The sequence below is a fragment of the Rhinolophus ferrumequinum genome, chromosome 8, assembly GCF_004115265.2.
Source record: "Rhinolophus ferrumequinum isolate MPI-CBG mRhiFer1 chromosome 8, mRhiFer1_v1.p, whole genome shotgun sequence".
NCBI lineage: Eukaryota > Metazoa > Chordata > Mammalia > Chiroptera > Rhinolophidae > Rhinolophus > Rhinolophus ferrumequinum.
Genome location: NC_046291.1, coordinates 22,458,770 through 22,482,224, shown reverse-complemented (window position 1 = coordinate 22,482,224; position 23,455 = coordinate 22,458,770). Strand labels below are relative to the sequence as shown.

Here is a 23,455-nt window from a genome sequence, read left to right as displayed (position 1 = left end):
GCCCTGGTTCCATAGAAAATGTGACTATATCTCTACCCTTCTTCCATCAAAGGTATAATATTCTGAGGCAGTTAACTAACACTTCAAAACATCCACTTTTTTTCACACTCTTATCCTCTCCTCAGGGATTTGGCTCTAGCTAGGACAAAAGACATCCATTTAGTTTGATTAATTTGGGGAATTTTCTCATATTATGGTTGTTATGTAGTAGGTCATAATGACCCCATATCAGGTAACACTGAAATACTGAATACCCCTCCTTACCCAAATAATTAAATGTTGGCCTAACAGATCAACTGGAATATTCTATAGCATTTTAAATGTCCCATTTCCAAAACTGAAATGAACATCTCTTCTCTCCACACCAAATCTAATGTTCTTATCTTTCTTGGCTTGGTGAATGGTATTAACAATTTATCTACTTGTACTGATCAAATATCTTAGTTTCATCTTTGACTTTTCTATTTCACTCTTCCTATTTAAGCATCCAAGGTCTATCCATTTGAATGTCTTAATACCTTGAGAATCCAACCATTCATTCCATCTTCATTGACATTATTTTAGTTGTGGTTAAGGTGCCATATAATTTATTATTTTAATAGGAATTCTTTAATTGTAAAAGAAAGTGTTATTAATAATTAATAGGAGCAGACCAGAACTCTCTAGTGAAAACAGACACATGTGATAAACTTAATTATAACATAATTTCTTGACCAGATTACTTTAAGAATTGTCTAATTGGTTTCCTTGGTCTTAGTCTTTCCCTTCACTCCAATCTAATATTCACATTTTATTCTCTTGCTTAAACAAAACAAAACAAGACAAAACAAAAACCCAAACAAAACAAAACAAGACCCTTACTGTCAGGCTGAACCCAGCCTCGATTTCTCATGGCATTGAAGGCATTTGGCAGCTATTGTCTTTGCCAATTTCTCCAGCCTCACTTCTCCACTCTCAATTACCAGGATGGTCCATTACCTCTCTCACCTTCAGGTCTCTGCCCAAGCTTTAGTTGCTTCCTTAATGCTTTCTCTACCTTCTTTGCCTTGATTACATGTTAATCCCATGGACCCTTCTCATTGCAGTGATTAGGTTTAGTTATTGATTCAAAAAATATTTATGAAGAAATTATTATGTGCCTGTATAGAGCATATAAAATATATACTATAAACAAGGTTGTTGTTTGGATTGAGGTTTGCAAAACAAGTTGTTTACTAGTAGGTGTGAAACTGATAAGAGTGAAGTGAAAGTAAATATGTTTATGTGTAGAGCATATACATGAAGCTAAACATGTTTATATTTATGTTTGAAACTGAGCATAAGGAATTGAGTGGTAAACACATTAACCAAAAGAACATTTGATTATCACCTAAGAAGTAAACAAGTCCAAAGAGGATAAAAGCAGAACTCCAGATCAATGCCATGAGAAGTTTGACTGGGCCCTCCAGCCTTTAAGACCCTCTGCGGGGTGGAAGTCGCGTTACTCTGGGACTCTCCAAAGTTCTTCCTTGCAAGACCACTTTGCCTCAGACCTGTCGTGGGCCCGGTCGTCTCTTCTGGATCAGGGACTTTCTCCACCTCGATTGACTCTGGGACTTGGTTCGTTATTAAGTTGTATTCTATTCTGTATAACCTTCTGTGCTTACCAGAGCACTGGCCTCTGGAGGGACATTGGTTCCCAAATAAAGCTGTGTTATTCACTCTGTCTGAACCTGTCTGTCAGGACTTTGTTCCCCACTTGTGTCACAAGTATCACGCAGGGACGTAGGGCCCTGCTGAGGGATTAATGTCCCCTTGACTTTCAGGAAGAGATTGAAATGTGGCGACTGCTCTTCCAGGCGCTTGCAACAATGCCCCATATGAGTATTTCACCAATTGTATTCTAGTTGTTTATTTCCTTCATTAGTACCTCTTTTTTCTTAGACTGTGAACCTACCTAGAAGAGAATTTACTCTAATTTACCATCATATCCTTGCTACCTACCACTGGCCAGGGACATGGGCATGGTGAATACTCAGTAAAGGTTGGATAGAGAGGAAGATGCATTAAACACAAAGAGTGGCTCTACTGATGGGGATCTCAGGGACGCCATCCAGCCACTCAGATATGTTTTTAGAAAATATAGGACTTTAGCATTCCTCAAATTTCATATTATACACATCTTACTATGTAGATACTCAGGGTGAGTCTAAATTGAAACTGAACCCGGATACAATTATCTGAATATTATCTCATCTCGTACACTCACTATTACTCTCTATCAGTTACTATTTCATTGTTTGAAATCTTAATTCTAATAGCAAAAAGAAAAAAAAAAGAAAAAGAAGAAGAAGAATATATTCATACAAATAGTGAATGTTTCCAAATGCATTGGACATTTCACACCTAGTTATAAAACTTCAGGATTCTATCACTAGTCAGACAACACTATCTTGAGATGTCTATGTATTTCCTAATGCTTTGGAGGTCTAGAAAGCTCAGGCTTCAGCTTTACTCCTGAAAAATATAAATTGTTAACTAAGCACAAAAGGAAAGACAGAACTTGAGGATAAATTGCCCATGGGCAGCTGGAAAATGTAGTTTTAGCTTTAAAAAATCTGACACCGATTCCTACAAGTATCTTCTGTAATTAGTACATATCATCTGCCTGTATTTCCATACTATAGTGCATAACACAGATACCTACAGGAAAGGATCATTTTAAACTTTTCAAAAACCATTTTAAGATAATTGTGGCTGAGTGGTATAGAAAATCAGTGTTATAAGTCAATGAAATTCTAAATCAAAAGTATAGAGTGTGGATCTCTAGGAAGGGAAGAAGCTACAGGGAAGAGCACTGCTAAACAGCTCTGCTGCCTTAGATAAACACTCCTCAGAGCTTAATGTTCCAATCTGTTAAATGGAAATAATAATGTCTTTCCTGCTTGCTTTATGAGTTTAATAGGTTCATGTTCCTGTTACATATCTAATAAACTCATGCATTATATATAAGAGAAACATGGTACTTTTTCTAGTAAGTTAAAGAAAATACAGCTGAATGCTGACTTGTCCAAGTATCATTCACCCAAAACCATACTGAATGTCGCAAACCACATACGCAATACATTTCTTATACACCACAATAAAAGGATTCATACAACTACATATTTATCTGTGTGATGATAGGGGCAATTTTGCAAATTTAGAATCACATATTTCACATGAAACAACTATCAAAAATGGTTGGTATTATTGATGTAAATAAAAAGTGGGAAATCATTTCCAAGTTTTATTTGATTGTGTATTGATTAACACATAATAAAGTCATTGTAAAACAATCCTTTGAAAATTAAAAATAATGATATGCTTTTCTTTGTGCAGCAGTAAATCAATGCAAGACCCCTTAGAACTCTTTCCCACTTAGTGACAGAAAGGTACAAATTAAATGTCCAATGATAAAATGTCCTTAACCAACTGAAATAAATTAACAGAACAACCTAACAGTAGAGATTATGATAAACTGAAATAAAATCTTCATTACTTTTGTTTTCTTTAGATGATGAGTGTGAGAGTCAATGAGACACAGACATTGGAAATTCCTATCTCTGCAGAGTATATGTTGGCCTTGATTTTCTTGAATCATTTCTACTGAACACTTGAATGCATCCAGACAGACTCCTAATAAGAAATGTCTCAGAATTCATGCCGAGGCATTGTCAACAGGCCAAGGAGAAGTCCTCAGTGCTGAACTTGTGCTTAGATTGAATTTTTTTCTTCTTTGCGATTACTGATCTTTTCAGGGAAAGCTGGCACATTACAGAGAGACACATAGTAATGCAGGAAATGTTTGAATTCTCTTGCCCTGTTTGGTGGAGAGAGAATTCCTATGTGTCACCTCTTTAATAAATTAAGATCTGAAGCATTTTATAGATTTTAAAAGCATACTAAACATTTTTAACAAAGACATGTCTTGGAGAGAAAGTAGCTAAGTTAGTGAAAAGTGCTGAGATTTGCAACCTGAAATAATTTGATAAATGACTTAGAGTTGGGGGAAAATAAAATAAATTAGACTTTCCCACATATTATATACCTTGGGCTCTCTCCCAAGGACTATCAAACAAACAAAAAGAGTACTAGACAGATAAGAAAAGCCCTTGGTATTTTTCCCAGGCCACTTTGTCCATTATTACTTACTAGAACAATTATTATTTATCATTTTTAAGGGAAGATATTAAGCCAAGGTGCAGCTATGTTCTGACAAAAGAAAATATTAATACTCAATCTTACAAATATAATTACAAAGAAAAGTATAGTTGTCTTTCTTGCCATACGTCTTTAATGTTAGGTACCCCTCAGACTCCCTTAGGAACCTTTACTGTTTTTATGATTTATAAATATATCCAAGAATTTTAGCGACTGTTTCTAAGCATCTATATCGTCTTTTAAGATAGCAAACTCCTTAAATATATAACCAACCAGTTGTATCAGTTTTGTGCCTCTCTTATTTCTCCCAAATTTATTTATCTAAATATTTAAAAGATAGCCATTATCTCAGATTTTGCAAAAACAATGTGGACAATTTGATCAGTCATAGGCCTGATCTCTTAAACTCTTATTGAAAGGTAGGTAACCAAAAGTTCAGGTAAGAGCAATTAGAAGTAATGTTAGCATACTGACAGCATTTCTAGGATTTTTATCCAGTCTGTTGCCATACAAAAGCATATTGAATGTCAATTATTCAGGAGGCGAAGATATTGCCAACAGAGCTTGACACAAGTCTAAGTTGTAAATTATTTGCTTTGAAATACCTTCATGTTTTTCTCTGGTCAAGAGAAGAGAAAAAATAAGTAGCAAGTTCATTCGAAGCGTCGGTCAGGTCAACATTCATAAAATGTTTATCAGCCCACAAATAATATTTTCAAAAATGCTGGATCATCCTCCTCCAGAGGGAGGAAGGAGGCACAATAAACAAGGAGTTCCTTGCTATATTAAATTTCCGGGGCCCACACATCCATCTTGAGTTTCTAAACAACGGAAGCCCTAAAGGAAGCTTTCACTAACATGCTGTTTGAAACCAAGAACCCATTCATTCCCCACAGCCGTCACTTCTGCCTGTTTTCTCACCTCCTCTACCAGGAGTGAATTTAAAGTATAAAGCTTGAAACTTCGAGCCCACAATTGCACAGCTCCTTTAAGGCCTGGGAAAGAGCTCAAGTCGTAGGTTCATGTGTTTTGTAATACGGTAAATTTTGAAGAAGATTTTTATTTGCATTCTTTTTCTTAAAGAGGCTCCCCCCTTACTCCCATTGATGTGTCTGGCTCCACTAAACCTCGATCCATCCATACCCTACCTCACTTTTCAGAAAACATTTCCCACAAGTTATTCTTTCTCAGAAACTGGGTGTTTATGAGCAGCACATCCATCCAGAAGGCCTCCTTGGAATACCCTTTCTGGTGGAGAATGTTTATTCCATGATTTCACTTTGGAATCAGAGCCGGGGATAATATGCTGTAAGCTTCCAGATCACAGCTCTTCAAAATCCATCCAGACCCCTCCTCCTCGTTTTGAGGGTCATGCTAAATGATTTTTCTACAGGTCCTTGTGGTTATTACCTACAGTTTTTGCAGGCACTTTCCAACACTCAGATTGTTCACTGGTATCGCTCAGACTGCTCAGTGGTAAGATTTCACTCATTTCTAGCCCTTTTCACCACGAATGCCCCTGAATATCTGAGCATCGCAGTTTTTTCCATGCCTACAAGCTGATCTCTACTTCACTTTAACTACCACATGGCTATAGCTTAACATCACCAGGAAAAAAATCCTGTTACACAATTAAAACAAACCAAAACATCCTTTTCTCATCCTTTTCTGGCCACAGCCTTCGATCCATTCACTTAGTTGATTCTCTTTCTCTGATCCAATCAATTACTCTGCCATTTTTGTGCTCCTCAATTCATTCCTTGAGATTTTATTTTACCAGCATGAGCTCTGAATGGATTTAAATCCTGTTCCACTTAGCTAGCCATGTTAAAAGCTACTCAATCTGAGTCCTAGTTTCGTTAACCTAAAATGGGGAACAATGCCCCTTCTTTTTGTTAGCATTATATTTTATAAAAAATGTACGTAAAGAAAGAATCTATATAACATTCAGTTAATGGTAGGTACATATTTACTTATAATTAGGTAGATAAACAGATAATTATATAGATAGATAGTTCTTAAAAAATAAAAACTTACTGATGCCACATGGTTAATTATTTCATTGATCCTCAATATAACCTTTAGTTCCTTCAGTTTCCATATTATTTTGGTGCAGCTGCCTTACCAGTTCAAAACTCTTGATACACGTATATCATTTTTTTTCTCTCCGTTGTTCATAGTTTCTTTGATGCAACTCAACAATCATGTATCCAAGTAACATGGTGCCTCGAAAAAGCCATGTTTTCTACCTTTGGTAAGTCCTTGGATTTACTGGCCCCTCATTAGTCTTTGTTGGTATACTTTATCACTGTATTTCCCCCAAGCTTTAGGCAATTTTTTTAAGCTTCCTAACACAACTCGATTTTCCTCCCTCTCTGAAAACAACCTTGTTCTCTATACAACAGAAAGAATCAAATCTAAACGTCTCTATGCTGGGTGAGCTTCAGTATAATTTCTAAATTAAAATAACATGGGGCACTTGTTATTTGTTATTACAACTGGTCTAAATATCTCTTGGAAGAAAACTAACAGGCTTTGTTAAAAATTACTCCTCCACTTTCCCCCCCCACCAAAAAACAAACAAACAAACAAACTTGGTGAAGTATTTGGAGTAGAAGGTAAATCATTCATGAGCTGAGTGCCAAGGCTTCAGATGAGAAGGAAAGTTATACTACACAACAGACAAAGACAATTTTGAAGCCCCAGATCCATCTGAGAGAAAATTGAACTGAAAAAGGCAAAGAGCAGAGAAAAGGGTAAGCTAGTAGAAGACTGCTCTCTGTGGTGTGGCCCTTTAGTCTTGTCCACCAGTTCTACCTTCAATCAAATCTCCAAACTCAAAGTTTTGGTGTGAATTACTTTTGTTGTTGGGGAAACGGAAGAGACTGAGTTGTGGAAATCAAACAATGGGTCGGAGTCAATGGAGTGTGGGAGAGAAGCACTACACGAGGAAAGTGGAGACTAGGAAAAGAATAGAGCAAACAGTTATTCCTACTGTTTGAAGTGTTTTACTCCTTTCCCCGCCCTCTGCCCCAGTGAATTAGAAGGAAAAAATGGGGAAGCAGTTTGAATGTATTCCATCTGTAAATTTTAGGTGTAAAACGATTTTGCCTAGTGTTCAGGGCACAGAGAAACCCCAATCTGACAGGTGGGTTAAAATCTCATTTTTAAACTTCCTCATGCCAAAGATTATCTCCTCTTGCCCCAATGCACTTTTCTTTGAATGTATTGGAACTTACCTTCCCCTAACTCCTCCTGGACTTTTCTCCACCTATTCTCCTGTTTCCTATTATTTTTGCTGTCTCTGATTTCCCTACCTCACTCTATTCTAAGAGTGTTCAGATGCCCATTCTAGAAAACTTCCTCTGAACCATCTTTCATACTGAGCTCACATTCTGTCTTTCTTCCCTTCGCATGGAAGAATTTTTGAAAAAAATTTTTCCTACTTCCTGCCTTTACGTTTCAGTCAGTTGTATTCTGCTCTCTGCAAGTTCCACACTCTAATGAACTACCCAAAAAGAAAAAAAAAAAAAAGAAAGAAAAAGAAAAAGAAAATACCAATATGCCATGAATCAAGAATAATAATGGCTTCCAAATCAAGACTTAACTTCACTCGAGCTCCAGGCACACATTTCTGAGTGTCTAATGGCTCTATCTACTTATATTCCAAGTTATTAATTATATTTCCTTATTCTATATCCTCTATTCTCATATATTACTGGTAACATTTATGACAACTTCTCAATCTCCCATGTAGAAAATTTGGCGTTACCTTGACTTCTCTCTCCATCTCACTCTGCAGTATTCAGCTGGAACCCCCATCCTGTTGATTCTGTCTGAAAACCATCACTTACATCAAACTTTACATGCTATCTCCCTTGTCTCAGGAAATAAGCAGTCTCTGTTTTAGTTCACATTTCAAAAAGCTGCCAGAATTTTACTCACTAGAAGGAAATCTGATATTGTCACTTCCCAGCTTAAAAAGACCAAGTTGTTCAAAATGACCCCTTATGCAATCTCTGTCTGTCCCTATTGTGACACTTTTCTCATTAATTTTATAGCTAGTTGTTTATCTGCAATTTTTTGGGGGGCAATACTGGATGTGGCCCTAGTAGGCAACCATGAGATTAGATACATTGTAGATATATGAATAAATGTGTGATAAATGAATCAATGATTGAAGGAATAGATGCTCTTTGCTAATTTCCTGAAATAATTTGTTATTTGACAGAGGTGAGTGAAAATTTCTAAGTCTGAATTCATGGATAAGCAGTTACTAGTATGACTATTAAGTTAGTCCCTTAAAGGTAAAAATTAATATTTATGAAGAATTGGATAATAAAAAAATTCAAAAATTCAAAATTCTTTACTGATATACTCATCTTATCTTTAAAGTGCCAAGTACTGACCTTATAGTAAGGATAAAACAGCAAAAAATTATGAGAAGCAGAGTTAGAGGCAATGCATCATTGTGGTGAAGTGTATAGACTCTAGGAAGACTAGAGCCAAGCATGCCTCAGTTTCCTTACATACAAAATAGGCAATAATAAAAGTAAATGCCTCATATATTTTCATGAAATTAAATAAACTAATAAACATTAAACACGTAATATGGTATCTGGCACAAAATAAGGGATAATAGCTACCACCTATTATTATTTATTATTTATTCTCTGGATACTCATAAATTTATGTGATTAGTAGGAGTAAAAGAACGAGTTTAGTTATTTTAAGCTAGGAGTATCCAATAGTTTGGTCTCTCTAACATACAACTACAGTATCTGATTCCAATTAGAGAGAGACTATACTAGACTCCCAATAAACCTGAATTAAGTACATCTCAGTATCTCCAATATGCTAAGCATTTTAAACATCATTTTCTTCCAGGGAGAGAAAACAATTAAGTATGGATATTACAAATAATGCCTATGATTATTGTTATAAAAAGCAAACCAAATTGGTTGTGAATTAATCTTCCAAATTCTTTCCCTCTCTGATTTATATAGTTCTTTCATCACATGGTAGAAAACATTTTGCAGCAGAGATACAGTGATAGCATCTGGAATTTTTCCCACGGTGGTCTACCCATCCCTCAATTCAGCTTTTGTTCAAGTGTAATGAGAGGCTGGTCCACAGCCATTCATTTATAGTGCCTGAGTGAAAATGACACCGCACAAATTAGCCTCTCTTTAGAACACTCTGGTGTGTCAGAAGTCCAAACTGAAAAAGGGAACTTTTCATGTGGGCAGATGAGCTAGGAAAGGGGCTGAAATGCAAGATGCTTGTAATTAGGGAATGTTCAACCGCAGAGTGTGCACAAAGGAAAGCTGATGAGCCAGCCCAGCTCCCCCACTATGCACAACTATCTCCTCCATTCCATTTCATGGAGTAATCAAAGGATATTCTGAACCTCTCAAAATGCCATCAATCCTTATTGAGAATGAAATAGAACATCTCTCTCAAGTCTTTGCAGGAGTAATCAGCAGAGCAAGCTGGCCTGAGCAGGGAGCTCTCACAGACAAAGATGGATTGGTACAAATAATTAAATAAATGTATAAATTAAATAACCTCCACAAGATATGAATAGAAAGTTGATGATGATCTCCCAGTTCTATTGTGTAAAGGGTAAAGAAACTCACAGTGGTGCTGTCCAGGTCTAATACAGGAAAGAATAGGCTTCCTGATGAGATGTTTCCAATAATGTACAGCAGAGCTGGGATTCTTGTGTCAATAACACTAAAAAAAAATGATCATCTAAATGATTTAGATAAAATGTTCATTAACCTTCCAATTTTGAGTATCCTCTCTAGTTTTTCCTCCTTCCTCTTTATTTCTTTTCCTAGCTCTGATTTTCTTTTTCTCTAGCACTTTTGAACAAAGAAGGCAAAAAGCACCTTTGATTGTTCCAAAAGGCTTCTTGTGCTAGCTGACAATTGCTCATGTGTAAAATAAGTTCATAGAGATCACTGAAATGTTCTTTAACACCATTTGCTCTTCTTAAACAAGCAGCATTTCTATGGTCCATGCTATCTTAGTGTTGTAGGGACCTGTTTGGCAGCCTCCGCTTCAGTACTGGTAAAAAGCTACAAATAATGACGACTGCAGGAAGTTCTTTCAGATGAATTATTATTGAGTAGATAGGTCACTCAGTTTGGAGTTAGGAGACCTGACACTGGTTTGGTTCTCAAGTTACCAACTTCTTAATTACATTACCAAATCATTTACTAGGGCATGGGTTTTAATTATTGTGTAACTGGGATTACGGTGGAAAAATAAAATGTGACATATGTCAGAGTTCTTTGTAAACTTTAAAGCATTATCCAGATATTACCTATTTTTGTCAATGTTCCAAGAATGAAAGTTTCTCTCTGATTTTATAATTATATGGCTTGTAGTGGACTTTGAATCCTCAAAGCATTCAAAGAAGAGTGAAGGTAATTTTTGAAATGTTACTTTTTAGGCTAGAGTGAAAAAAAAAGGCTTCATAAAGATCACTTCATAAGTTATACACATGTCTAATCACTCACTATGTTGTACACCTGAAACTAATATAATATTGTATGTCAACTGCAGTTGAAAAAAATGTGAAAAAAAGGTTGTCCAAAATATTTTAAAAACAAGTTAAAGAGAAATCTATAACACTTCTAATGAACTAAATTTGAATAATTATTAGTCTTTTATTTATATTTGGTTTAATTATTATTTATTTAAGGTTATATATTAATTTACCAAATGAAAGGTGGGACTTAAATATCATAGACTGTAGACCAGACAGATCTGGGTTCAAATCTCACTATTTACCATATAAGTTGAAAACTTTAGCAAAAAGACTTTGCCTCTCTATGTTTCAGTTTCTACCTTTGTAACATGCAAACAGGAATGCTTTCCACTTAGCCTGGTTGTGAAGATGAAGGGTAATAAATGTAAAAGCTCTGAGCAGAACCTAATACATAAATATGTGATACATATTAATACATGGTAGTTATATTTAAATTTGAGTTTGAAAGTTTTGAAATATTTGTGAAACTTGTAAGGATCATTTTATCTTCAAGCATGTACCGTGTTTCCCCGAAAATAAGACCTAGCCAGGCAATCAGCTCTAAGGTGTCTTTTGGAGCAAAAATTAATATAAGACCCGGTATTATATTACATTATATTATATTATGTTATGTTATATTAATTATATTATATTATATTATATTATATTATATTATATTATATTATATTATATTATATTATATTATATTTTATCTTATACCCGGTATTGTATTATATTATATTACATTATATTATATAAGACCTGGTTTTATAGTCTAATAAGACCGGGTCTTATATTAATTTTTACTCCAAAAGACGCATTAGAGCTGATGGTCCAACTAGGTCTTATTTTCAGGGAAACATGGTAATTACTGAGTCTCAATACAGACATTCTTCTCCCTGTGTTTTTGTTTTGATTCTGGCCTTATCAATTCCATTTGATCCTCCTAAACCATTAATTCTTGATGACAGGGAGTCTCACAGAAGAATAAACAGAGGAAGCAAAACAGCAGTAGGGTTTCTGGCTTTCCTTGCACTCTCAGCAGGAACCTTTTAAACCAATTGATGCTAAATCTCATTAGACTTGAAGTCAAAGTCAAGATTTCCATAATTTTGACCAGCAAAAAAACAGACAAAACCAGTAGAAGATTTAATGCTTGACCTAGGCATGAGGGATTGAAGCATGGCTTGCCCCCTCTCCCTTAGAAGCAAAGGGCATTGAGCTATGGGTTTTATCTTTTACAGTATAAGTTTACACATTTGTAAAATGAGAGGGTTTGTACTAGAAGGTCTTTGAGATCCCTTCCAGCTCTGACACTCTATAAGTGTGTAATTATTTACACATCCACCTCATACTACAATGGGGCATCTCAGTGGTACAAATTACTACACTTAGAGTTAATCTGTGTACTCAGGCCCACGACAAACCATACTGGTTATATTTCCATTCAGGGAAAATTTGGTCAGAACAAGTGTCCAGAGAAGGACATACGTACATACTAGGGGAAAGGAAGTAGCAAACGAGAGGAGAAAGGATTATGTTGTCAGTATGGTAAGGAGGGCCTGGTGTCTGTGTGTAATGATAGTGTGAAACTTTAGGAACAGGAAATCATTTCATTCATTCATGCATTCGTTCATTCATTCGTTCATTCATTCATTCATTCATTCATATATATTTCCTGCCAACTTCTTCTGCTTCCTCAGCTTTGAGGCTGGGAAATTCTAAATATCTTGTTGCCACTTCAGCATGGACTAAGGTGGAGGTGGTCATTGATTTACCATGGCCTAGGAGATAGTCCACCTAGATTAGTACATGTGCAAATAAGCATTTATAGTCATTAGTATTTAGTTTTAAACATATGGAGGATTGGACTTTGTTTATAGATTGGAGAGAAAGGAATAAGACCAATATCTATTATAAAGAAAAAATGTTAAAGGGATTATAGGCAGCCATTTTCCAAGAGAAAAAACAGGTTCTCTAAAGAATCAATAAACAAATATAGAGTAAGTCATACTATACTATAACAAGGAAATGCTATGCAAAGTCAAAATGTGCTAGAAGTGATTTTTATGATACCTGGAGATATGATTTGAAAACAAAGTCTAAAAGTGATCTCCTCCTTACTTGTGAAATTGAACAATAACTTAATTTTGTTTGTAATTCCTAAATATAGGGTTATAATTAAGAATCCACTGATATTATGGAGGGCTTATCATTATGTTTTAAGATATCATGACCAAAACTTTATGAAAATCCTTAGAGAGTTAGGGAGAAATGAAAGAATAATAGTGGTAGGTAAAAGTATTTGTTAAAGAAAAGCAAAGCTTACAAAGAACAGTATAACAAAAATAATATAGCCAGATTTTAAGACAGTCACCGGTAGAGAAGACATTGCACAAAAAGACATTGCTATTTTGCTGTATATAAAGCAATCATTTGAAAGGGTAAGGGACACTCTCAAATTGGTGGACAATCAGAATGATCAGAACTATTTTTGATATCTCTGTAATTTCCAAGAACTAGGAGGAATACACAAACGCAATTTAACTCAATGTTCTTAAAAAAAAAAAAAAAGACAAATCTATAATGCATAAGGAGAGATAGCTTTTTGTTAAAATAAATCAATAACCCACCCACACCTTCAAACTAAAACAGAAAGCACCAACATAATCTATATTTTGAAAGAGATCAGGGTTGGAATAATGCTTGCAGCTCTAGGCGATTTTTTGTGTTTAAACTAGAGAATAGTAGAAAATAAACTGCAGTGACTAGTCAACTGGAATGACCAAAGCATTTCCTAGGATAAATGTTGAAAAATCTTTCAACTGTTAGCGACAATGGGATTATGTGTCATATAAAGAGAAATCTAATAAAACATATATCATTCAAGTTTATTCCATTGATGAAAATGATAGGTATGCTTGAAATAGATGAGGACACAAGATTTCAAAGGATATAGTGCCAATAAATGATCCAGTGTTTGAAATATTTACTCATATTGCCCTTCCTGTGGTAAAATGTAAACACTATATTTAGAAATTGAGCACATTTGTACACACACACACAATGGATGTCAGGGGGATATTGTACTAATTCCTGTGAAGTGATGGACTTCAATCAGACATGGCAGCAGAAACTGAAGTTAGGAATTTTACAGTTTTCTTTTAGGAAGGCCAAAACTGGATTTTGTTTTGCATTGAATTATTCTAATGAGAAGCAAGAAACTTCAAAACCAAGTTTTCAGCCTTCATAACACTGGTCAAAAATAGGAAAATTGGGAGAAAGCCCATCCTACCTCCTCTGATAACTTATAAGACTTCTCAAGCATGTACAATATAAAAATATTAAAATTTCCATATGAGGTTTCAAATAGATAATAAGCAATATTAGAATAATTTTAAAGCTTTGAGTCTAAGACACCCAAAACAAGCAAACCAAAAGAACGAAAAAAAAAAAAAACTACGATTTTAAAAGTAAACCAAAAAACACAATTTTATGGGTTTTTTTGGTCTTCTTTCTGATGAATTTCACACCTGCCCTACTAAAACTATACTTTTATTTCAAGCTAGATCTTCATCCTCCAATAATGATGCAGCTAAAATAACTTCCTATAGCCTCTTAAGCTGATTTGATTTCCGTTGTCTTTTTCCTATAATACATGGCATACTGCTCTTAGGATATTATCCCCTCAACTAGAATATAAATTCTTTGAGGGCAGAAACTTGACCTTGCAACTCTATATCTTCATGTCCAACACAATGGCTAGCCCATGCTAAACATTCAGTATATTAACTCATTTACACTTTCATCATAATAAATTGGACAATTTAATACATTACTGTTTAAATAAGGACCACATTGGGATAAAACATATCTAGTGATACAGAGTATCTTAATAAGAAGAGCTCCTTCTTCTGATTTAATAGATACTAAAAAAACAAAACAAACAAACAAACAAAAATCCTAGCACCATACCAAGGGTATTGTGCAGGAATTCTGGACATATTTTGGAAGAAATGTAAAACCAATATCCTGAGACTACAATTACTCATCATCAAGTAACAGCTGTTGTTAGAATTGATTGATCCTTAGTAAATTGCAACCAGAATAACCTTGTTATATCATCACAAAATTCTCCCATGACATCATTTAACCATGAGATGCTTCCTTAACTATGTCCTTAGCTATTTTCAATCACATAAGGAAAAAGTTTGTGTATAGAAGTAATCTAAAATGCTTTTCATCATTTTCCAATTAAAAATTCTCTAGAAGAAAATAATATAAATGCATAAAATATAATTATTTCGACAATTTCACATCCTCCTTTCCAATTTAGACGCCATTTATTTTTATTTATCTATTTATTTATTTATCTATCTATCTATCTATCTATCTATCTATCTATCTATTTATTTATTTATTTATTTATTTATTTATTTATTTATTTATTCTTGCCTGATTGCTGTGGCTAGAACTTCCAGTACTATGTTGAATAAAAGTGGCAAAGCTGAAGTAGAATAATACTGAATGCTAACTATAAATTTTTATATGTGTGTGTGTGTGTGTGTGTGTGTGTGTATATATATCACAGTCACAGGAGGTAAAGTATAGCATAAGGAAGATAGTCAATGGTATGTTAACAGCTATATAAGATGTCAGAGGGGTAGTAGCTTGGGGGACGGGGGTTATCACTTTGTGAGGGGTGTAAATGTCTATTTGCTTTGTACACCTGAAACTAATTAAAAAATTGAAAAAAAACAATTATTTTGAAAAGTCATTCTATGATAAAGTATTTTTAAAATTAGAAAAAGCTTATTGGTGATCTTGTACAATCTTCTTATAAATGAAGCGAAGAAATTTACTCTGATTAAGTGATATGACCAAGGCTGAAGTATCAAAAAGTTGGTTCTCCAAAGAAGTAAAAGATCTATACTCAGAAAATTATAAGACACTGATGAAAGGAATGAAGGAAGATATAAATAGATGGAAACACATATCATGTTCATGGATAGGAAGAATTAATATAGTTAAAATGTCCATACTGCCTAAGGCAATATACATATTCAATGCAATTCCTATCAAACTGCCAACGTCGTTTTTCACAGAAATAGAACATATAATCCTAAAATTTATATGGGACCATAAAAGACCCCGAATAGCAAAGGCAATCTTGAGAAATAAGAACAAAGTGGGAGGTATAACAATACCTGACTTCAAATTATACTACAAGGCTACAGTAATCAAAACAGCATGGTACTGGCATAAAAACAGACACATAGATCAATGGAACAGAATAGAGAGTCCAGAAATAAATCCACGCCTATATGGCCATTTAATCTACGACAATGGAAGCAAGAATGTACGATGGAGTAATGACAGTCTATTCAATAAATGGTGCTGGGAAACCTGGACAGACACATGCAAAAAAATGAAGTTGGACCACCTCCTTACACCATATACAAAAATAAATTCAAAATGGCTTAAAGACTTAAATGTAAGGTCTGAAATCATAAAATACCTAGAAGAAAATATAGGAAGAAACTTCTCAGACATTACCCGGAGTAAGATTTTTACTGATATACACCCTCGCGCGAGGGAACTAAGAGAAAGAATAAACATGTGGGATTATATCAAACTAAAAAGTTTTTTCACAGCAAAGGAAACCATCAATAAAACAAGAAGGGATCCTACTGAATGGGAAAAGATATTTGCCAGTGATATATCTGATAAGGGATTAATATCACAAATCTATGGAAAACTTACTCAACCCAACTCCAAAAAAACAAACGATCCAATTAAAAAATGGGCAGAGGACTTGAAGAGACATTTTTCTGAAAAGGACATACAGATGGCAAACAGACATATGAAGAAATGCTCAACCTCGCTAACCATCAGAGAAATGCAAATAAAAACCACAATGAGATACCACCTCACCCCAGTCAGAATGGCTATCATCAATAAATCAACAAACAACAAGTGCTGGCGCGGATGTGGAGAAAAGGGAACGCTTGTGCACTGTTGGTGGGATTGCAGACTGGTGCAGCCGCTATGGAAAACAGTATGGAGGTATCTCAAAATTCTGAAAATGGAACTACCTTATGATCCAGTAATTCCACTCCTAGGTATCTATCCGGAGAAATCCAGAACTTCAATTCAAAAATCTCTATGCACTCCTATGTTTATTGCAGCACTATACACAATAGCTAAGACATGGAAACAACCAAAATGCCCATCGGTAGATGACTGGATTAAGAAACTGTGGTACATTTATACAATGGAGTATTATGCAGCCATAAGGAAGAAAGAAATCTTACCATTTGCAACAACATGGATGGATCTAGAGAACATTATGTTAAGTGAAATAAGTCAGACAGAGAAAGATAAGTTCCATATGATCTCACTTATTTGCGGATTCTAAAGAAAAGAATAAGTGAATGAACTAATCAGAAACTGTTTGGGAGACAATGAGGAAAAACTGAGGGTTGCTAGATGGGCGGGGGGAGTGGGGGGTGGGGGGGAGGGTGAGGGGATTGGAGGGCAGTCGGTGACCACAGGATGGCCACGGGGTTTGAAAATTAATCTGGGGAACGTAATTTGGTGGTTACCAGAGCGTAAGGGGGTTGGGGGGTGGGGGATGAGGGTGAGGGGGATCAAATGTATGGTGATGGAAGGGGAGCTGACTCTGGGTGGTGAACACACAGTGTGATTTATGGATGATGTGATTCAGAATTGCACAACTGAAATCTATGTAATTCTACTAACAATTGTCACCCCAATAAATTAAAAAATAAAAAAAAAAAAAAAAAAAAAAAAAAAGTTGGTTCTAGAATGTGAGATTCCTGATATTTAATGTAGAGTTTGTTTATTTATTTATTTTTGTCCAAATACCATTAAGTGAATGAAAAGTGTTCATTCCATAATTAGCAAGAAGTTTAACAGCAACTTGCTATTTTAGGAATATGGACTCCAGGTGGGACTTCTGAAAGCTGAACTCAATTTCTACTTAGCTCTGCCCTTTACCACTTGTAAGTTACCTAAACTCTCCACAGCTCATTTTTTTTTTACTCTTAAAATGGGAAGGATATTAATACCTACCTCACAGAGCTTTAGGAAATAGTTCATTTAAAACACTTAGCATAGTGCCTGAGTTACAGTAAATACTCAATAATTTTAGCTGACATTATTACTATTTTTTATTATTTCATAAAATAAAAGGTCACGGTTTTGATTTCTTGAACTGTAAAGACAAACCCAATTGAAACTCTCATATTTTCAAATTTCATTGTTGAGAATGACATCAATATTTCTGCTTTGTCATTTTGCTGAATTTCTACTAGTTTATACATCATTAGAAGCACATATAGCATGATATTATAAATCCTATTGGGGAAACCAACGTTGTCTTTTATTTCTATTTGTAAGTGATGAATTAGTGAAAATCTCAAAGGTAATTATAATGTGTATGATAACCTTACTAAAATATATTTATCAAATTTATTAAATCTAATCTCAGGGCAATGTGATAGTGGTACAAAATAAAGTATATAGAGTCACATTTTCTAAGTAGTCAACTATATGGCATACTCTTAATACACTTAATTATTTAGAAACTGATCAAATTTTTGAGATATCAAACTCTTATTTTCTTCATCCTTCACTACTGACTACATTTTATCCATATTTTCCATTTATGTACCCATCTTAGGAGAAGAGAGCAAAAGAAGAGGAGGAAAAATGCAAATCTATTAATATAACTATATTAAATTGTACTCCTTAGCAGATCAGAAAGAAGTGGAAAAGTTTAAATTGTATTGATAAATCTATTGTGGGTCACCGGCTCCACCAATATGCAGCAGCTACAATTTCTCTGTCTTCTTCTGGCGTGGATAATTGGAAGTTGGCTGATATGTTTTGAAAGAGGTAGGATACTTAATCTTTAAAACTACTCATCACCAATGACTGAAGAATCCTGCAACAATTTTAATTATGTCATCCTCTATAAAAATTCATTCAGGCTTTTACATTGAATTAACCTTTATAATATTAAAGCCAAAATATCTTTAGCCATGTTAATTTATTATCTATTCATTGCTGTGGCATTTAATATACAATTAATTATACCAAACAAACACAAATCTAATAACTCACAAAGACAAAACCTTTCCACATTAACAGAAAAAAAATGCAGAAATTTTAAAACTGTATGTAACATTTAGTTGAAATATTCAGCAAAATGTATTTAAATAAATACATCAAGAGAGAAGAAAGGCGGTAATAGAACCTAAAACCTATCGATAGGCTGACTATACAGACAATGGGTAGATTATATTAGGTTGGCCCAAAAGTAATTGCGGTTTAAAAGGTTAAAAATAATTGCAAAAACTGCAGTTACTTTTGCACCAGCCTAATATGTCAAAATATAAGTTTAACCCACCACTTACAGCTTCTTGCCCAGGCAACACAGCCCAGGAAGCCAGTTGGCTACATCAGACTTGTAGAAAGCAAAACTGCCATTTCTAATAGCAATCCAGGAAGTCACACAATAACTTCTGTAACAATTGGCCCCTAATGCCAGGACTCGATTAATAACTAACAGCTTCCCTAATTTTTGTTCCCACTTTTAACTTAGGACCAGATAAAGCCAAATATGTACCCCTAACCAATCATATAAGATTCCCCGCTTCTAGTTAGCCCACTTTCAGCTTTCCCTCACCAACAGCCTCCATTCAGGGCATACCTGAAGCCTTCCCTTTTCTCCCTATTAAGTTTTCTCACTGCTTTTTTATGCCTTTGAGTCTGCCAAAATACAAGTGACGATGGCTGACGCTGTTGCTGTATAGAAAGCTCTGAATAAAGAACTTCTGCTTTTCTCATTTGCTTGGTCTTCAACTAAATGTCTTTGGGTGATTCTAAAGAGAGGGTGATAAATATTTATGGACAGATATTTTTGCATTTGTTAAAAAAACCAATTGCCTAACCATCATATGAAATAAATGGTACTGTGTTTATTTCACAAATGAAGAAACAAAGCATAGGGTTATTCAGCATGTTACCTAAAGCTTCTCAGCTAGTGAACAGTCTATTTTTAGAAACAGAATTATTATTATTTTTTATTTCAAAGTCCAACAAATATTCTTAAGAAACGTTTCATTAAAATTCACTTTAAGATATTCCTTTACCACACAAGTCATCCACAGATCCTAAAATTGAAGTAGCTTGTTTTCTAACTACAAAATAACATAAATTAGCTTTATAGAAAAGCAGAGGGGGGTATAAAGCATTTTCCCATATTAGAAATTACTACAAAAGTTACATAAAGCCAGACTGAAATACTGACAGGATACTATAGATGACTAATAAAGCTGTTTAATGCCTGAAAATAAAAGTGATATTTAAGCATGATGTCTTCAATAAGGACTTGAAAAACTAAAAAGAATTCCACAGATAATATTGTTTAAATAATAATGTTGAATAAGAAATGATGACTAAAGGCCAAAAAATTTCTCATGTGGCTTCTACTTTGTTTCATTAATTCCATTTAGTTAACTCAAACCTTTATTAAGAATTCCTTGCATTGAGCATGGATTAAAATGCACAGAAAGTTGGAATTTGCGAATTCTTATGAAAGAAAAAGATTCAAGCTCTTGGCCTTCATAGCATTCCATATCAAGGAAGGAAAACAATTTCCTTGAAATTTCCCTGTGTTAATAAAAAGTAGTATATTTGTCATATAAAATTATAAATATCAAAGGTATAATTCGGCCATTTTGCTAAGTGTACAGATGAAAAAATGTGCCTCCTTTATATACCTTAAAGACTCGTCCTTCCTATAAACAACAGACTGATGGTCAATATCTATGGTTTAAATATTTTAGTTATATTTCCTCCCAACTGGGATGCAAGAAATATTTTTCATAGAAAATAAAATGTAATTGAGGTTTCCATCTTTGCCTCTTTATCAGATCTTCTAAATGGGGGTGCATGGACAAAAGGTATGGGGCAGATTGGGGGTGACTTTATAAGAAAATCACCTGGGAAATTTCTCAAATAACATGTTGATGCCAAGAAAAACAACAATTTCGTGAAAAGAACACATTCTAACAACTTTGAAGTAATAGCATGTGTAGTAGAGACAGACTGCATACATTAGAATCATGTTCTTCCCCTGGCTAACTGTGTGACATCTGTCATATTACTTAACTTTGTGACAAGTTTCCTCATTTTTAAGATGGGAATAATAACAATAGAATCTCATGGGAATATAAGGGTAAAGAGACTTATATATGTGTTGACACATAGGAAATACTAGGCATTACTTTATTATTGCTGTCAATCTGAAATAAAGCAAGTAACTTTTTTTTTAGAGAATGAACAGCAGGTTTAGTGTTTGATTATGCTATAGTCAAGACAAATAGGATACTGTTTGTTCTAGCAGGTATAACATTCTTAAATGGACGGTTAGACTAAGAGAAAAAAATTGCTCCTTAGAAAAATATTAAATATCCTGTTTATGTTTTATCAATGGATGACATTGATCACAGAGATTGTTGTACTCCTTCTCTATGTTCCATAATGGTCAATGGCACTTGATTACAACACTTATCATGGCTGTGCTCTGTCTCCATATCTGTGTAACTTTCATTTACCTGGGTACTTTTTAAAGGAAAGAGTTACGTCAAAATTCTTTGAATCTCAAGTGTCTAATAATACCTCAGATGCAGAGATACTCAATATATGTTGCATGGCTGATGAATGGATTTTTAAAACCAAACAAATGAATATAAGGATTGACAGTTTTCAGAGAAAGAATGGTATTCCTACAGCGTGGGCTTAATATGTTAAATGAAATGTAAATTATTCTCAGAAGCTTCTTTCAAAACTTAAATCTATGTCTTAGAAATGTTTCAGCAGTCCTCCCAATATGATGGATTTACTCCAAATATTATACACTTTTCTGTTTCTAGTTCAATTTGACAGAAAATATTTAATGTCCCTTAAGTGAGTGAAAGAGAGTTGTATTTGGATTACCTCTTGACTAGTAATGTCTATCATCTTATTAAAAAAGAAAAATAGAGAGCCTATCTTGGTAAGCATTTCCATTTGTTTATAAACACGTACAGTTTTATTCATCTGCATAGGTTTTAGATTTTTTAAAATTAAGATTTGTTTTAACTTACTTAAGATGAAGAAAATGTTTCTCCTTTTGAAATCTTGAAGATATTTCAGAGGGTATATTTTATTGTCCATGCTTTTCTTCCAAAATTAACTATATGTGGCAAGCTTGGCATATCTTTTGTTGGTAATGGTATATGGTATGTTTCTCATCTAGCAATCACACTGATTTGTGCTACGAAATTTTTTTGTCATTTTAGTTCTTAAAATATATTTACATGATTTCATTTCTCAGAAATAATATCGTACTTGGCATATAATTACTTCTTACCCTATTTGAGTCAATTCTTGCTCTGGAAGTGTAGATGGGAGGCGGGATGTTGAAAGCCTGAGGGACCAGGTATTCTTCAGCATCCATCATGTCTTCTAAATCCTCTTCATCCAAGAGATTCTGAAAGAACTTGCTGTCGTTTGGACTGGGTAGCTTCATACGATCATCACCCTAAAGGATTGTCATTAGGAATACAAAAAAGATTTTTTTCCTTTATCTTAATATGTGGCTTTTGCAGTAAATTTATGTAGGATCGAAACAAATGGTTGAAAATTCATGCACTCATTTAAAAAACAATAATTCTTCAGCATAACTGCCAGCCGTAAAGAAGTCTATAATATGCTCAGATATGATAAGGTAAGATAAATTAATTTAGTACAAGAAGAATGTGAGAAATCCCATTAGAGATAAATAAGCAGAATGCTATGGATGTTTCGAGGGAGGCAAAATCTTTATCAGCTCTAAGAATTATGGTAGGCTTCATGGCCAACATGGTGTTTGGGCTCTGACTTTCAGCATGAATAATAAAAGCTGATTGGTTTATCAGTCTCTATCTTTTTGGTTGGTTTGATAGAGTTATCAGGACACATAGGCTCCATGGTTTGTTCTATAGCATGACATTGTTAAAGTGACAGTATTTGAAATCACAGCACAGGTGGCACATAACAAAATGGCGGTGGGAGACACACCAAAAGCCTTGTTATACTCTTTCTTTACTTATCTGTTTCGGACATATATACATTTTTTAAAGTTATGTGATTTTTTTGATGAACAATTTGTTTATGAAACTTAATTTGGCATTAAGATAGTTGGGTCGTTATCTTCTAAAACTTAGCTTTCACCTTTAGGTCAGACTATCGTTATGAAGATAAAGCTACCTTGTTATATTGAGTAAATTTAATTCAGGGTAAGCCAAGGTCCATTTGTTTATGGTTTAGGTAAAAACCATCATAGAGAAACATATTACAATTTTTAAATTATCTAATGCATTTTTTCAAGTGTTCAATATAAAATGTTCTTTTGCCTATTATTTGATTCATGTGTACATCAATACATTTGAATCTGAGTAATGCTTAGATAATGCACACTTCTCAAATCAATACAAAACATATTTACAATGTTTTTCTTAGAAATTAAATGTCAATGTATTAAAACTTTTAATTCATTGTCTTCAACTGTGGACAAGTTGAAAAGAACAATCCATCTTTTATTCTGAAAGAGAAGATTATAATAATGAACATGGCTTACACATAATGTTAATAAAAAGCAAAGTGCTAAAGCCTTGTCTGAGG

The 23,455-nt window shown here is 34.2% G+C and overlaps 1 protein-coding gene across 1 annotated transcript in view; it reads right to left on the bottom strand.

Moving 5' to 3' along the window:
* ERBB4 (erb-b2 receptor tyrosine kinase 4) overlaps positions 1-23,455 on the bottom strand; it is a 1,062,086-nt gene that overhangs the window by 16,014 nt on the left and 1,022,617 nt on the right. The window contains 1 exon segment of the mRNA XM_033113116.1: positions 22,164-22,334. Within this exon segment, the coding sequence (XP_032969007.1) occupies positions 22,164-22,334 (171 nt within the window).